This window comes from Erinaceus europaeus, chromosome 19, assembly GCF_950295315.1.
Source record: "Erinaceus europaeus chromosome 19, mEriEur2.1, whole genome shotgun sequence".
Taxonomy (NCBI): domain Eukaryota; kingdom Metazoa; phylum Chordata; class Mammalia; order Eulipotyphla; family Erinaceidae; genus Erinaceus; species Erinaceus europaeus.
This window is the reverse complement of record NC_080180.1, coordinates 678622-695574: the sequence shown is the minus strand read 5'-3', so window position 1 is coordinate 695574 and position 16953 is coordinate 678622. Positions and strand designations below refer to the sequence as shown.

Here is a 16953-nt window from a genome sequence, read left to right as displayed (position 1 = left end):
CCCGGAGCTTGGCCCTGCTCCCCGAGCGCCGCCTGAGGCCTCCTGTCCAGTCGCTGACCGGCAGGGTAGCTGAGGGAGGTGGGTGTCAGTTCCGCTTGCTCCCTGGTGCTGGGTGCTCCCCAGGAGGGGCGGAATCCTTAGCTCCAGGCTGCAGGGTGGGAACCCCGACAGCCTCCCTGGGACCACGGCTCCCGCAGGAGCTCGGCCGCACGCTGACCGCACCAGTGCCGGCTGTGCCGTCCAGCTGTACGGCGCCCTGGCTCGCTCCTGTCCACAGACGCTGCCGGGGGCGAGGGGGGCACCCTGCCAGCCCGCCCCTCTGCAGACCCACCAAGCCAAGCCTCCCACGTGTGGGGTGGGGTTTCTGGGACGCAGCAGCGAAGACCCAGGAAGGGTGATCTCTGGGACAGGGCGCCAGGCCGAGGGAGGTCTGTGCAGGGCCGCGTGTCCCCGCTTGTGCAGGTGGGTGGGAGGCCCGGGGAACCACCGGAACCCCATGACGGGACGGCACTCCCCACGTCCTGAGCACATCCTGCCCCTGCCCCAAACAGCCCCATCCTGTTTCTCTGAAGCCAACGTCCGCCTTGTGCCTCGGAGTCCAGACCCTGAGCTCAAATACCTCTGACAACTGGAGACCAAAAACCGCAAGCGATTTATTTTGCCACTCTGAGAGACAGGTCTCCCGCACGTGGGATGACGTCTCAATACCCCATTCTCGATCGTCAGACAGCACAGCACCACCTCGTCACTCGTGAAGCCCCCGTGCGGTCCACGCTGCTCTCGTGCTTCCGGCGACGGAACCCGGGGTCCTTCCCACCTGCAGAGTGACCTCGAGGACCCTAAACCCGACCTCTCGCCCCCCAGGGATCCCCCACTCAGCCGGCACCCCTGGACACCATCATCACCGCCTGGGGCGAGCCCTTTGGGGAGGAGGCGGGCTCGTCAGGTTGGGGCTTCCTGCGGGAAGCTGCCGAGAGCCTCCCTCGCCCGCCGGGAACAAAGTCAGCTTAGCCCTAGTCTGGGTCCGCGCTGGCTTCCTCGGGCTACCCAAGGTGCTTTCAGAAGCCCCAAATTCCAGCAGGCAGGGCTCGTAGCCCCAACTCCTTCATGAACCTTCCCTCGTCTCTTGTCAGTTCAGAGCTCTCTCTCGACGGGCTTACGGCAGTGCCTGACTCAGTCCTGGGCGTCGTCTCACTGTCACGAGAATCCTCACGAACCCTGAACGCTGCCGACCGGCGGGTCTCTACCCCTGGACAGAACTGGCAGATGGCGGCAGGGGAGCTTCGGGGTCTCGTTGGGGGTACTTGGTACCCGCGGACAGTCAGCAGGGCGCCTCGTCATGTACTGAGCTGGGTACCAGCAAGAGGAAGGAGGGGAGAGAGCAGAAGAAACGGGAAACACGGGCAGGAAGAGCGAGGCAACCGGCGAGAAAAGCGGCGGCAAGGCCCACGCTGGGCAGGGCCGCTCTGCCGCGCTCAAGGCCTCACTGAGACCAGCTCCCTCGGGGAGCAACCGAGAGCCCCGGAAGCCACTCTCCTCCCCAGAAAGCCACCGATGGAGGCGACTCGTGACAGACGGCCTCCTGGGCAGGGGCCGCGACACCTATGAGCACAGGCTCGCAGACCCAGCCGTGCAGCTTCCGGGCACCTGTCTCTGTGGACTCGGCGTGGCCGGAGCCGGCCTTCACCCACACACACACACACACACACACACACACACACACACCGGGGTTTTCTTGTTTGCCTCCAGGGTCACCGCCGGGGCTCGGTGCCTACACTAAGAACCCGCTGCTCCTGGAGGCCATTTTCCCCATTGTGTTGCCCTTGTTATTACTGTCATTGCTGTTGTTGGACGGGACAGAGAGAACTGGAGAGAGGAGGGGAAGACGGGGGGGTGGGGAGAGAAAGACAGACACCCGCAGACCCGCTTCACCGCCTGGGAAGCGACCCCCCTGCGGGTGGGGAGCCGGTCCCTGCGGCCCCGCCTGTGGGATTTTCCGCTGAGGCCAAACTCTAACGGGAGCTCCAGGGGCAGGAACCAGGACTGCCACCTCTCTCCTGGGTGTCGGGAAACGCGCTTTTAGATGCCGGAGCAAGCGCACAGGAGGCCCTGGCTGCAGGGAGCCCACGAGACCAGACAGACCTCTGGACGGCTTCGCAGGAGGGCCGTGCTCAGCCCACAGCCAGTCCTCAGCTTCCGGTCGGTCTCCTCCTGGATGAAGAGGCACAGCGCCCTGACCTGACCGGCCACCCCCGCACGACTCGGCCAAGGTCCTTGGGCGCCGAGTCCTCCTCCTCCTCCTCCTCTCGCGCCCTTGGCGCTTCTTCACCCAGGAGGGGAGTCTCAGGACTGGCTGCGGACAGACGAGGGGAGGCAGCGGCCCAGGCCCAGGCCCAGGCCCAGGCCCAGCTGGCAGACGTCATGGTGAACTGAGCTGGTGTGGCTGCAGTCTCCCCACCCCGGCTGGGTGTCCCCCCAGCTCCTGCTTCCTCCGCCGTCTGAGCTGAGGGGAGCGGGCCTCAGGGAAAGGCTCCCCCCCTCCCACTGCCGCCGCCTGTGGCGCTTCTGCTCCTCAACTAGCGGCTCCAGACCAGCGAGTCAGCGTGAGCCTACAGCTGTTGAGCTATGCTTCCAGAAAAAGCTTCGCTTCTGTGAGCAAAACGTCTGCGACAGAATGGCGGCGAGGTCACAAATATCTCCCGCGAGGGAACCTGAAGGCGGGTCCCCACCCCAGGCCCCCCGCTCGTCGCCCACCACGCAGGCCGCGTCCGGCTCTCTAAGGAAGGCGCGCTCGTCCGCTGCCCTCGCGTCCTGCCGCCGCCCAGCAGAAAGCCCGCCGACTGCAGGGCAGGGCTCCCACCGCTAGGGTCCCCGGCCCACCGGGCTCTGGGCGGGAGCGGGACCCCGCCTCAGGGGCCGTGTGCACGCGACTCGCAGCCCTGGACACGACGGCGCACGAGGTGGCACAGCCGGCCGCCCCAGAGCAGAGTGCCAGGTGCCCGTCGCTGGCGGGGGACTTGGAATTACCACGGGGCTGTTTCCCGGGGCCACACGACTGCTTGCCGTGCGGTCGCCTGCGGGGCGCGAGGGTGCTGGGCTCCCTGGAGAGTGGGGAGGGAAGTCACGTTAGCCGTGTCTCTCAGAAGGGGGCCACTCTCGCCCGCCCCTCGGGTCTGCTCCACGCACGGGAGCTGTCTCCTTGCCGAGTCCTTCGGCCTGTGGCCCCGCACTCAGACCAGGGGCCCCGCTGCCGGAGAAGTGTCCGGAGCCAGCCTGGAACTCACTGGAGGCTGAGGGCGGGACCCAGTGACGGCACCACCGCAAATGGAAAAGAGGGGGAAGAGTCACCCGCGCCGAGACCTGAGGACACGGGAGACGCACCCCCGCCGCGTCTGCCCCAAATGCCAAAACACCTGCGAACCGGCCGCAGGAAGCAGCCGCGCCGGTCACGGGCCAGCAAACACCGAAGTGCCAAGGCCGCAGGCCAAGGGAGAGCTGGGGTGCCGACCCTCACAGGGCACGGTCTCAGGCACGTCCCCATTTCGGAGGATGGGGGGATCTGGAAGAACCGGGCTGGGGCTCAGTGGGGAGAGGGTAACCGCGAGCAGCGCTGCTCTCCGGACTCAACAGAGTCCCAGCTACAGGAGGCCACACGAGGGCCGGTCTCCAGATAGGCCTCAGTTACTCTCAGACGGCCAAGCTCTGAACTGTAACGTTTCGCTTGAGGAAAACGCCAGTCAAACTGCTTTTCAAAGCACACTGGAAACAGCAACGCAATCAAAACGGCTATTTTACCTGAGGCTAATGAGTTGCATGTCATCTCTACAAAGTCCCCAACGACAGCCTTCCAGAAATAGAACAAAGTGTCCCCAAACTTGAATGAAATCGCAGAAGACGCTGAGTAGTCAGAACACTCCTGAGGAAAAGCCAAAGCAAACCAAACCACCGGGCAGTGTTTACAGACTTCAAACCCGGCTGCCAAGCTGGGTGCCAGCCGGGACGGCACCAGAGGAGGAGCCAGCCAGAGTGGCATCAAACCAAAAGCCCAGAAGTAAACCCCACGCGGGACAAGGAATTCACGAGCAGTCCAAAGCCTTCAGCTGAGCAAGGCAAGTCTCCTCAGCGTCCGGTGCTGGGACCTGGACGGTCACATGCAGAGGGTGCAGGCGGCTCTCTCTCACCATGGCACCAACTGGGGCGGTAATGACACAATCACAGGGCCTGAAGCCTCTGACAAAGACACAGGACAAAGAAAGTGCTGAGTTCTAGGACACCGTCTGTGAACTTCTCCCCAGTCAGAGAAACGGAAGAGAATATGAGCAAGTGAGAGATATCAGGCAAATGTGCGCCAGTACTCAGCGTCCAGCTGCCTCGGACTGAAACTGACTGGCAGAGGCAGAGGGCGCGGGAAGGGGGCGCGGAGCAGCAGGCACACAGGACCCTGACGGGCGGCCACCAGTGTGCGGCGAGCTGCATACATGCACGCACACGCCGCACCCCGGAACCGGAGGGACAGGCAGGGCAGGTGGCGACGTGGTGTGACATACAGTCCCAAACGTTACCTCAGTTAAAAAATGGTTAGACAAAACAAACAGCCCGGAAAACATCTTGACAGTGTAATAAGTTAGATTCGAAGCACAAGAAATCCAGTTTACAGTAAGGTCACGTGGACGTCTCCTTCCAGCCACTCGAGTCCCAGCAGCCCCGCGTGGAGCGTCCGTGGCAACTCTGACGAGGTGTCTGTGTGGTGCTGAGCTGCCCCTGGCCCACACCAGGACCCACATGGCACAGCCAGCCACGCCGTCTCATCTCTCCCCGGTGACGAAGAGGTGCACGTTCTTCTTGGACTGCAGCATCTGGGCAGCCCGCTCCACGCCCACCGTGGCGGCCAGCCGCTGGGCATCGTACCTGGAGTAGAGCACGGTGCAGGTCCAGGCCGCCTCCTCCCCGCCGCCAGCCGCGCGCAGCATGTTGCAGATCTCACTGTAGAAGTGGGCGTAGGTGGGCAGCTCGTAGAAGATCAGGTTCCGGACGCCTTTGATGGTGTACCTGGTGTGTGTGTGTGGGGGGGGGGGCAGTCAGCTGGGGGGGGTCGCAGGGGCAGGAGGGAGAGCACCCACACCAACCAGCTCGAGAGGGCTGCGTGCGCCCGACGGGCCTGGGCGTTGCAGGGAGGATGGCCGGGTGGTGTCTGACTCTCGGTGCGTCTATGGGGGTGCACGGCTGAGGGTGCGGGGGGACCTGGCCCAAGACTCCGAGCTCCCCGCTCATCCAGTCCTGCTATGCCCAAAGTGCCCACCCGGGAAGAAGCCCACCAGCCAGACACCAGGACAGACAGCCGGCCCAGCCCAGAGGCCTCACCTTTTGTAGAAGTGGAAGCGTTCAGTGAGCAGCAGGAACTGCTTCTCCCCGAGCCGAAAGAAGTGCCTGGCCCTGGACACGTCAGACCTGCGGGTGTACTCGCAGATGTGGGCGAAGTTCAGCTCCTCCTTCTTGAAGTAGTTCCGGAGCCGCACAAAGTCGAAGTAGGAAGGGACGTAGATGAGCGTGTGTGACATGACGGCGTCGCGGTACTGAGGCAGAACCTTGTTCACGAAGAAGTCAAACCTGCTCGGGACGGCACGGGGCGGTCAGGGCGTGAAGGCCGGGCTGGGGGTCCAGGACACGCCCCTCCCCGAGGATTTGCAGGCAGCACAGACCACATAGGGACAGCCCTGGAGGGTTACGTCTAACCCTTCCTCAGCACCAGAGGATTCTTCTGGGAGGAAGACACCACACCACACCACACCCCCACCGCCCACTCCACATTCTGAGTGAACCGAGAGCAGCCAGGGGAAGGTGAGATGTCTCAAGAAACAGCCTTTCTGGGGACGACCCAGCTTGCAGCACCAGCCCCGCCACTGAGGCGGGCGCCCGAGGACAAGGCTGTGCCACCGTCTCTTCCCGGGGTCGTCTCCTCCAGCTGACCAGACAGGAGCCGAATGGTGGTCGCCCATCGGGGCTCCACTAACACCCGCCCGGCTCTGGGCACCTGGCAGCACCAGGGAGGGCGGCTCACCTGGCATCAATGACTGCCATGAGGTCCTTGGCCTCCATCCTCTGGAAGACGTGAGGAAGCTGCACCAGGACGAGGCTGATGGAGCCCGTTGTCGGGACACTCCTCACAGTCACCTGGCAGGCGGACAGCAGGTGAGCCCCCGTGCGCCAGGGCCGCCCTCTGCCATGACCCCACAGCTGGCAGGAGCACCCACCTGGCCCTGCAGGTTGAGGCAGAACTTGTTGAACACGGCGTTGATCTGGGCGTCCTGCAGGGCCCCGAACAGCAGCGTCTGCCGGTAGTACCTGGACCAGTTGTTAAGGCCCCACATGCGCACTCGAGAGAAGTCCACGCCGTGGGCGTCCAGCGGCAGCAGGTTCATGTGGTTCATCAAGTGCTGGGGCGGAGACAGGCCCAGGGCAGTCACACCAGCCGCTGCCCTGCGAGTCACTAAGCAGGACTCTGCTCTAGCACCCCAGTGCAAAACGGGGCCCAGCTGGGAGAGACCCCAATGTGACAAAGAGCTTAGCTGGAAGAGCCTGACCCACGGTCACCAGTGTGCACCCCTCTGTCCTCATCCCTCAGGGATCAAGATGGCAACAAAGGAATAGTTTAAGGGAGCTTCTGAAATGTCACCTGGTCACCACAGGTCCCTCAGGCCCACAAGAGGGGAAACAGAACACGAGACACCAGGTCGGCTGGGCCTCACCCCAAGTCGGAGCTGGGAATCAACCACGGCCGCCACTCTGTGCTCTGGTGGTGCTTTCACTGTCTTCTAAATTATGAAATTTTATTCTCTTTATCAGACAGAGGCAGCCAGAAATTGAGGGGGTGGGACAGAGAGGAAGAGACAGACACCTGCAGCCCTGCTTCACCACTCGTGAAGCTTCCCCCCGCAGGTGGGGACCAGGGGCTCGAACGCAGGTCCTGTGCGCTGTAACCTGTGCGCTCAACCAGGAGTGCCCTCCCCACCCCTGCTCAGCTCTGGCTGACAATGTGTGTGTGTGTGTGGGGGGGGGGGGAGTTATTGAACCTGGGACTTTGGAGCCTCAGGCAGGAGTCTATCTGCATAACCGTTATGCTATCTACCTCCACCAGACACTCACTTTTGACAGTCAGTGAAAGGCGTCACTATGGCCGTCACTGTGGCCTGCGTCTGCTGCACAGCCCTGCGGGCTGAGGCCGTGGGTGACTCACACACAGGCAGCAAGAAAAGCAACGGCAACTTCGTGACAGTGATTCCTCCACAGCTGCTGCTCCAGAAACCTGGCAGCTCCGCAGAGTGTGGACAGGGAGGGAGAAGCAGCCCCGCTGCCCGCGAGACCAGAGCATGCGGGAAGGGGCCGTGTGGCAATGTGGGAGACAGCAAGTCTGAGGGAGCGAGTCCTCCTAAGAGGCTGAGGAGCACCGACGGGAACGTCCCTGCCCTGGACAGTGACTGGTCAGTCAGTGGGAGGAAGCAGGGGGCACAAGAGGCCTTTACAAAAGAGAGATTCGGGGGCCAGGCGGTGGCACACACATTACAGTGCGCAAGTACCCGGGTTCAAGCCCCAGGCCCCCTGCAGGGGGGAGAGCTTCACGAGTGGTGAAGCAGGGCTGTGGGTGTCTGTCTCTCTCCCTCCACCTCCTCTCAATTCCTGTCTCTATCCAGTAATAAAGAAATAATCTTCAGAATGAAATGTAAGCTGTCTCCCCGATTCCAATCTGACTGAGTCTCTAGCTGGATTCAGTCACATCATGACTCAAACCCAGTGCTGGGGCCGTGCCACTGCATGGCGACACCGCAGCAACAGGCGGACGCTGGGGTGGAGCTGTGAAGCCTCTCCTGCTGTCTCCTCCTCTGGCACGATACAATGTGCAAGGACCAGGGTTCAAGCCTCCACAGCCCACCTGCAGGGGAGAAGCTACACAAGAGGTGAAGCAGGGCTGCAGGTGTCTCTTTTTCTCCCTACCTCCCCCTTCCCGCCCAATTTCTAGCTCTAATAAAAAAAAAAAAATGAAGAAGGAGAAAGACAGAGAAGAGTCTGCCTACAAAGCGGCATCCCACAGGCCCACGGCCCAGCAGCTTCCCGTCCCTGCGGCCTGAGGGCATTACCAGGACGTGCTCCCAGTTCTGCATCAGGTAGAGGTCGGCCTGATCGATGACAAGCAGCTCAATGGACGACAGAAAGTCGAAGTCTCTCTTCTTCTCGCCTTCGGCGCCGAGGATGGTCCTCAGGCCCAGCGGGGAGGCGATGAGGATGTCGGAGGAGTAGAAGGGGGCATACAGCCGGATGCTCCGCTGGAGGATGGCCACGCCTGCACGAGGACCCCTCGGCTGTCTGTCCGGTCCCCGTCCGTCCCCTAGCCACAGCCCACCCGCGTGTCAACCTGACTGGACCTGCCCCGCCTGGCCCGGGGTCCGCCAGCTGCCCTCAAAACTCGGCTCCAGCCCATTCTATGGGGCTGGGAACCCCACTCAGCGAGGCCGCCTTAGCAGTCCAGAAATGCGCTCACCTATGCGGAAGTGGTCATCGATGTTGCCAACGAACACGGCTTCGTAGTCCTCTGGCCTCTTCAGGTTGGGGGGCCTCTCCTCAGGGTCTGAGCCGTACTCCCCCCTAAACCTCTTCTTGTTGCTCACGATGATCTTCTTCTTGCCGTCACCCTCCAGCAGGCGGATGAAGAGCTCCACCACCCGCAGGGCCGCCTCCCGGAAAGGCACCACGATCAGCACCTGCGGGATGGGACAAGTCTGGGTTCCGCTCCAGCTCAGGCGGGAGGTCGCGTCAGGCGAGCACGAGTCCAGGCCCACCCACCCGCAGGACCCCTCCCGCGGCTGCCCACCTTGGGCCTCGTGAGCCCCTGGTCCCGGAAGTCCTCGTCGTCCCCCGCCCCCGACTTCTGCGGCTTTTGGCTGCGGTGCCGGCTGTTGTTGCTCAGCACGCAGGCGTTGGCCTTGAGGACGTGGTTCAGGGCGTGCAGGCAGTACACGTGGCGGACCTCCTCCCCGTTCTTCATGGCAGTCCTCTCCGGGTAAAACAGGTCCCGGTAGGAGTTCATGAGCAGGAAGAGCTCTTTCTGTAGGGGTGTGAAGGGGCTGCCGGACGGGGAGGTGCCCGAGAGGAACTGGCTATTGGCCTTGGTCCAGGTGGACTCCAGAGGCTTCTGGAGGTGAAGTGACTTCAAGTCAATGTCCTTTGCAGGTTTCAACGTTTCTGGCTTCTGAAACTTGGAAGAAAAGACGAGCTGTCCCAGGACGGGCCACTGGGGGAGAAAAAGGCGGAGGCAGGTTAGGAGTGGAGGCTTCCCTGGCTCGGGTGATGCAGACCCCCTGCACAGGTGGGAGTGGAAGTGAGGACCCCGGAGCACAGGGTGCGAATTCACACTGAGTTCCCACTGCCCTGGGGGCCCGCCCACGCTGATACGTGACCTTTGGGAAGCCAGAGGTCATTCGAGAAGGGGCTACAGTCTCGTTCACCACCAACCGGCACAAGCAGAGACTCACGTTCACACCCAACGTGCATTAGACAGCAGGGCCCTGCCCAGCCCGGGGACAACTGCTCCACTTCAGTTGCTTCCAAATTTCTTTGGACTTGAAACACATTCTTTGTAGACAGCTTTACTAATGTGGAAAATCAGCCTGGTATTTTTTGCACCGTGAAACCACAGAACTCAGTGGTAAAAAGACAAACTGGTGTGGTCCGGGAGGTGGCACAGTGATAAAGCTTTGGACTTTCAAGCATGAGGTCCTGAGCTCAATCCCCGGCAGCACATGTGCCAGAGTGATGTCTGGCTCTTTCTTTCTCTCTCCTACTCTCCTCACTAATAAATAAAATCTTAAAAAAAAAAAAAAAAAAAAAAAAGACAAACTGGTGAAACGTGTTGACTAGAACACATCGCCAGGGACTTGGGCCAATCTGAACTGAAAGCAGAGTAGTGCCAACCAGGCTCAGGCGTGGGGAAGAGATGGGCAGGCGGTGCAGGGCAGGAGACAGGATGTGTGTGGGGCTGCTGGAGCCGCACCAGGCCATGAGGGGATGGGAGAGAGCAGTGAGCACAGCCCAGGGGCAGTGACGGAGCTCTGGGCGGCACCGCAAGGCTGACCAGGAGGCAACAGGACAATGGCTGGCTCGGCTGACCCGGTGCTAGTTCTCACAGCTCAGCTACAATCCTCATTTCAGGAAACCCAACAGAGAACAGCACGACCCGCTCTTCCGACAGCCTCGGAACAAAGCCGAAGGAGCCTGTGCTGCTCCACGTCTGAGCAAAGAGCCGTGGGCCGCCGCAGAGTCGTAGCTGTGGCTCCTCCAAGCACTGTGTCAGAGGTGGGCACCCTGCGCCCTTCCCAACAGAGGAGAACCATGGAGACCAAAGAGGCAGGATCTCCCTAGAGGCGGGCACCGGTCACAGCTGGGCCTCCACCAGGAGCTCAGCGCTGGCAGCTGAGACCCCGCACTGCTCAGCACCTTCCTGTCTGCGCCGGGGACGCCACGGCACTCACTTTCAGCTCGTGGGTAGTTCTGGGATTTGTGGCGACAGCCTGCACGTCCTTTTCTTTCAGCTTCTTGCTCACGTGCTGCAGAAACGGATCTAGTTCGGGACAGAGAACAGCAGAATCTCAGCACCAAGGGCAGGGAGGGCATAGGGGCCCAGCTTCCGGGGATCAAATTAGCACCCCTCCACCAACTTCACCCTCTGCTCCCTGGGCGGCTCCCAGCAGCTTCTGTCGCCCTGGGCCCCTCCGGTCACCCACTTCCCAGCTCAACCTTCAAAGCTGCTTCTGTCTGGAGACTCGGGAGCTCGCCAAGCTGAGCTCTGCACGGCAGCTTTTCTCTGAGTCTCTCTTCTCCTGTTTTGTTTATGAATGTCAGTTCAGTGTCGGCCTCGACTCCGAGAAGCTACGGTGTCAGAGTTCACAGACATCCCAAGTCTAAACACACCCCGACGCTTCAAGCACCCCTCACATGTGGGTCTCAGCCCCCTTAGCCCCAGGAGCCAGGCGGGAGCGGCCTGCGAGGCCCAAGGGGACCCTGCTGGCCAAAGGGCTGTCAGCATGAGGCCTGTAGAGGGGCGTTCACGGGCCATGCAGGACAGTCACTGTGCCACCAGCGCTACTCCACTGTCTCGGCTCCGAAACAGGTCTGTGCCCGATTCTCTGGCTCACCGCCAGCAGAACCAAGTGGGTACTGCAACCCCAGCTCCAGCTGGGCGTGGGGAACTGGCAGGAGGAGGACAGGACATGACACGGCCAAGTCGCCTGGCAGCCAGCTAAGACCCCCTGAGCTGTGACCGAACCCCACTTGGTCGGGAGGTCACAATGCTGACAGGAGCCCAGGGGCAGCTGACTGATAACAAGAAGCAGCCTCCTGACTCCCAGACCCGGCCAGTCCTGCTGCGGCCGAGCGAGAAGACCAAGTCTGCGTCCCCTACAGCTCCTCAGAAATGGTTTCTCCCAAGGCAGCCCTGACAAGTGAAGCTGGGGAGCTGCCTGCTATCTTTCCCAGCTGTTCATTTCCCCCCAAGAGCGACCACTGGCAACAGAACGCAGAGTTGTCCCTGCTCTGGTCTAGCTGCAGCTGCTGTCTGTACTGCAGCTCACTAAGGCGCCAGCCCACAGCACCCAGAACTCACGCACGCACGCACGCACCACACCGTGCTCTGACCTGGGGACGTCTCTGGAGAGCAGGTGGCTCCACTTTCCTCTTCTAGAAAATTGGTTTCCAAGCTGAAGAGTGACTCATGTTTTGCGTCTGTAAACTCCTCTTGGGACTCTTTTTGGGAGGTACCAGTGGGGACGGCCCCGGCTTCCTCCTCAGGGTCATCAGGGAAGGTCTTATCTGCAATTTTAAGAAACAGTATGAAAGTGATCTCCTTCCGAACTTCCAAGCAGGCAGAGATTCTAGCTACCCACCCCACCCCCCCCACCAGCCTGTTGGCCCAGCCCTGCACCAAGTCAATGCACATGTGCGCTCGTCACCTCGAGCACTGAAACAGAAAAATTAACTTGCGGTTCCTACCAACAGGAACAGGGACGTGACCAGAAATCACTCACAACAGAATACAATGGAAACCAACGTGACCCCACACTTGCAGAGGTCTGTGGCACATTCTAAGGAAACAGTAGATTACAGGACGTGTGATTCCGGTGACTCCCACACTTGCACCTACCTGCACCCACAAAGACATTCCCCGACACGCAGCTGAGACTCACAGCAGTGAGGACACCGTGTATCTACGCTGCCCTCCTCATGCTCTCACGGTAAACACATGCTACTTTTTTTGTAACTGAAAAAGCAAATTTCATTTTCTTCCGAACTTTTCATGTCTGAAAATCCATAAGAAAACTTAAAAAACCAACTCTAATCAGAGCAATGATTTATATTTATTTATTTTTATCAGAGCCCTGCTCGGCTCTGGCTTATGGTGGTGATGGAGACTGAGCCTGGGACTTTGGAACCTCAGGCATGAGTCTTTTTGCATAACCATCATGCTATCTCCCCTACTCCTGAAATAACGATTTAAAAATATTTTTATATCGTGGTCCGGGAGGTGGCACAGTGGATAAAGCATTGGATTCTCAACCATGAGGTCCTGAGTTCGATCCCCGGGAGCCATGTACCAGAGTGATGTCTGGTTCTTTCTCTCCTCCTATCTTTCTCATGAATAAGTAAATTCTAAAATATATATATTTTTATGTATTTCATGTTATTTTTTAATTGTGGTCTGGGAGGTGGCACAGTGGTAAAACTTTGGACTCTCAAGCATGAGGCCCCGAGTTCGATCCCCGGCAGCACATGTACCAGAGTGATGGCTGGTTTTTTCTCTCCTATCTTTCTCATAAATAAATTCAAAAAAAATTTATTGATCAGATAAAGACAAAAAAAAACAGAATGAGAAGATAAAAGAGAGAGACGAAAAAGACAAACACCTGCTTCAATGCTCATAAAGTTTCCCCCTACAGGTGGGGGTCAGGGCCTTGAACCTCGGTCCTTAAACATTATAACGTGTGCTCAACCGGGTGTGCCATGCCCAGCATGACTTAGGCATGAAGGTCTTTTGCGAAACCACAATATTATCTCCCCAGGCAGAGGCAGAATTAATTTTTATAGCAACTTGTGTGACACCTTAGAGATGAGACAGAAACAGCTTTAAGGAAAACAGGAAACAGTGAAAGAAAAAAAAAAACAATTACCCAAAAGGATTCACACAATGGAATGCTACTCCGGCAATAAAAACCAAGAAATCGGGAGTCGGGGGGTAGCACAGTGGGTTAAGCGCAGGTGGTGCAAAGCACAAGGACCGGCATGAGGATCCCGGTTCAAGCCCCTGGCTCCCCACCTGCAAGGGAGTTGCTTCACAGGCAGTGAAGGAGGTCTGTAGGTGTCTGTCTCTCCCTGTCTTCCCCTTCCCTCTCCATTTCTCTCTGTCCTATGCTACAACGTCATCAATAACAACAACTTCTACAACACTAAAACAACAAGGGCAAAGAAAGAAAATAAATATTTTTTTAAAATAATAAATAAAATGTTCAAAAAAAAAAACCCAAGAAATCACTGGACACCACAAGTGAATCAAAACTGCCAGGATATACGGGCTGCCCTCCCTACCTGAGTGGGGAGCAGACACGTCTCATCTACTGAACAAGAGCATGGCAAGGATGCCAGCAGTGGAAAATCCACTGGACAATGACAAGGAGCTTTCTGGACCCATTGGGAATGTTCTGTCACTACTCTGGTCAGTGAGAGATGGATGTACTGGTCTTAACTCATCAAAGTATATACTTAGAATGATCACCCTTTATTATTATTTTTAAATACTTCGACTCCCCTGCAGGTGGGGAGCCGGGGGCTCGAACCGGGATCCTTACGCCGGTCCTTGCGCTTTGCGGCATGTGCGCTTAACCCACTGCGCCACCGCCCGACTCCCCGAGCACCCTTTATTATAAACAAACCGGACCTCGATAAAATTGGCCTGCAAGTATAGACAAACAAAGCAGTCAGAGACAGAAAGTCTAAAGGAGACAGCGCTCCTTTAAGCGTCCAGTGCCAGCTCACCTCCACACCTCCTCGACTCACCTCCCTCCGAACTAGTCCCTACAAATCTGAGAACACGCACGGTAACTAACGCTCCTTTATCTAAAGGGACTCGACTCTCTAAAGGGGCGCGAGGGGCCGCTGGCAGCACGAATGTCACCATGAAAGACCAGGGACAAGCTTCACAAGCCGTGCATCGCTGCTGCTGAGGGTGTCTTTCCTTTCAGTCTCGGCCTCTCCCCTCTAGGGAAAGAAAGAAAAGAAGTAGAGAAAAGAAGAAGACAAACAGCCACTGGGAGAGACAGTGCAGTCATGTAGGCGCTGAGCCCCAGGGCTAATTCTGGTAACTAAAAAAAATGGTTTTAATGGAAAAAGTCAATAGAGAGAGGAATGCAGAACAGTAACGTGTAACAGGCTAAGGGCAGTGCGAACACCAAACTAGAGTCCTCTTCCGGTCAGAGAAACTCTGAAAGGACTCGTGCATTTTTCTAGCCAAGCGCTCTGCTTCATCAGATTCTGCAATTCCCCCCGAAAGCAACGGGGTGCAAGCGAACAGCTCCTCTGCTCTGGCCCCGGCTGCCCCGCCCAGCAGGCGTGCGCGCGCACACGCGCACACACGCGCGCACACGCACACGTGCTCACGCGCGCGCACACGGCCCCACTCCCGGGCCGCCCGGGCCAGTGCAGTCAAGACGGGGTGCGGACACCCACCCTCCTGCGCCACGGCCGACTCCTCCACGTCACTAGCTCTGCCGCTGTCTTCGCCCTGCGCTTCCGCCGCCGCCTCCTCGTCCTCCTCCTCGTCCTCGTCGTCGTCCTCCTCGTCCTCCTCCTCCTCCTCGTCCTCGTCCTCGTCCTCGTCCTCGTCCTCCGGAGCGCTCTTTAACGTGGCGAGGAGTTGGTGGTAGCCAGAAACGCGTTCGGGTGCGTTTTCTCCTTCACTTTCCGAACTCGCCGAGTCGGAACTCTCCGGCTAACGGGAAGGAGCGAGCCACACACAGCGGGCCTCCTGGCGGCCCCCCCCCGCCGGCGCCGGTCACCCACCCACCCGGTCACCCACCCGGAGGGGCGGCCCGAGCGGCCCTGGCTCTGGCTTCTCTCCCCGCAGGCGCAGGCCCGCAGAGCAAGGGAGCCCGCACCACAGGCGGGGCAGCAGGGCGGCGGGACCCTGGCTCCCGGGACTCCCACCCTCGGAGGCGCCCCCGAAAAGCCACCTCCACACGACGGGCCTCACCGGGCGGCAGAGCCGGGGCTTGGCGTCCTCTCCGGGCACCCTGCGAAGAGGCACAGGGCACGTGGGGGAACGCCGGGTGACAGCCCTGCCCGCAGGGGTGCGGGGAGCTACCGGGTCAGACCCGCCTCAGCCCACCGCCCGCCCGGGGGCCCACAAGCCCCTGACCCTGCCGCCCGGACACCACCCAGAATCCCTCACGGTCCCGGCCTGCACTCGCGCAGGGTCCCCGACTCTCACACCAGCAGATCCAAGACGCTGCAAGGGACCCCAACAACTCCCTCCCGGTGCCTCGCACTCAGGGCCGCCCCTCAGCCCGTCCCCCACAAACCCCAGTAGCCGCACATCCGGCAAGTGCCGTCACAACCTGGGTGCCCCACAAACGCTCCATGAGATGGGGTCCCCTCACTCCCGGGTCCCCTCACACCCCCAGATCCCCTCACTCCCGGGTCCCCTCACACCCCCAGATCCCCTCACTCCCGGGTCCCCTCACACCCCCAGATCCCCTCACTCCCGGGTCCCCTCACACCCCCAGATCCCCTCACACCCGGGTCCCCTCACACCCCCAGATCCCCTCACTCCCGGGTCCCCTCACACCCGGGTCCCCTCACACCCCCAGATCCCCTCACTCCCGGGTCCCCTCACTCCCCCAGATCCCCTCACTCCCGGGTCCCCTCACTCCCCCAGATCCCCTCACTCCCGGGTCCCCTCACTCCCCCAGATCCCCTCACTCCCGGGTCCCCTCACTCCCCCAGATCCCCTCACACCCGGGTCCCCCACCGCGGGGCGCGCGCGCACCGGTCATGGAAGGGGTGCTCCTCGCCGAAGTCCCGCAGATGCTTCTTTTGCTTCTTGGTCAGCGAGCTGAGCAGCTGGCTGCGGCCGCGGCGACCGCGCTTGCCCATGGCGGATCCCTCGGAGCCTCTCGGCCTCACGTGGGGGCGCCGCCGCGCTCGACGGCGGAAACCGTCCGTAAAGCCGAGATACCACAAGTCCTGCGGGAAGAGCTTTCGGCGGAACTTCCGGTTCCGCCGCGTCCTCAAGCGGGGCGTGCCACACACGCATGCGCACTGGAACACGCCGGCCTCTGAGGGGCGGGGCTTACACGGAGCGGGGCTTTTGTAGGTGGAGGGGGCGGGGCCTGCTCCGGGAAGGGGCTGCGCGGGAGGGCGGGGCCGCGCGTGGAGGGCGGGGCGTGCGCGGGAGGGCGGGGCCGCGCGTGGAGGGCGGGGCGTGCGCGGGAGGGCGGGGCCGCGCGTGGAGGGCGGGCCGTGCGCGGGAGGGCGGGGCCGCGCGTGGTGGGCGGGGCGTGCGCGGGTGGGCGGGACCTCGCGTGGAGGGCGGGGCGTGCGCGGCCGTGGCAGAGACCGCAGACAGCGGGGCTGACACCCGCGTGAGCTGGCGGCGGCCCCGGCTGCTGTCTGGGCCTGCGCACTCGGCCTCCCTCCAGCTCCCGGAGCGGGGTCCAGCTTGTGCCCGAGCCCCAGAAGCCCCGCCTAAGATTCATCCGTGGGGCCGGGCGGGGGCGCCCCGTCACGCGGCACAGTGCGCAGGGACCCGGGTTCGAGCCCCGGCCCCACCTGCAGGGGGCAGCTTTGCGAGGGGTGAAGCGGGGCTGCAGGGGTCTCTCTGCCTCTCCCCTTCCCTAGCAATTGCTGCCTGTCTCGATC

At 60.8% G+C, this 16953-nt stretch overlaps 1 protein-coding gene across 1 annotated transcript; it reads right to left on the bottom strand.

Moving 5' to 3' along the window:
- Nucleotides 1–4601: 4601 nt before the first annotated feature.
- On the bottom strand, nucleotides 4602–16300 carry UTP25 (UTP25 small subunit processome component). Its single transcript, XM_016191726.2, has 12 exons — nucleotides 16082–16300; nucleotides 15287–15326; nucleotides 14764–15025; nucleotides 11683–11856; nucleotides 10521–10609; nucleotides 8864–9283; nucleotides 8534–8753; nucleotides 8133–8335; nucleotides 6252–6434; nucleotides 6059–6171; nucleotides 5362–5607; nucleotides 4602–5049 (listed from the first exon to the last, which is right to left on the bottom strand). Exons 1-12 carry the CDS (start codon nucleotides 16186–16188, stop codon nucleotides 4806–4808), a joined length of 2301 nt encoding a protein of 766 aa, XP_016047212.2. The 5' UTR covers nucleotides 16189–16300; the 3' UTR covers nucleotides 4602–4805.
- Between the last annotated feature and the right edge of the window lie 653 nt (nucleotides 16301–16953).

What these genes read in the sequence shown, in the direction of transcription:
- UTP25 (XM_016191726.2), bottom strand. Translation starts at nt 16,188, where the DNA reads ATGGGCAAGCGCGGTCGCCGCGGCCGCAGCCAGCTGCTCAGCTCGCTG. An exon ending in AGCCCCGGCTCTGCCGCCCG is followed by an intron (nt 15,026 to 15,286) that starts GTGAGGCCCGTC and finishes CCTTCCCGTTAG; the next exon opens with CCGGAGAGTTCCGACTCGGC. An exon ending in CGATGACCACTTCCGCATAG is followed by an intron (nt 8,336 to 8,533) that starts GTGAGCGCATTT and finishes GTCCTCGTGCAG; the next exon opens with GCGTGGCCATCCTCCAGCGG.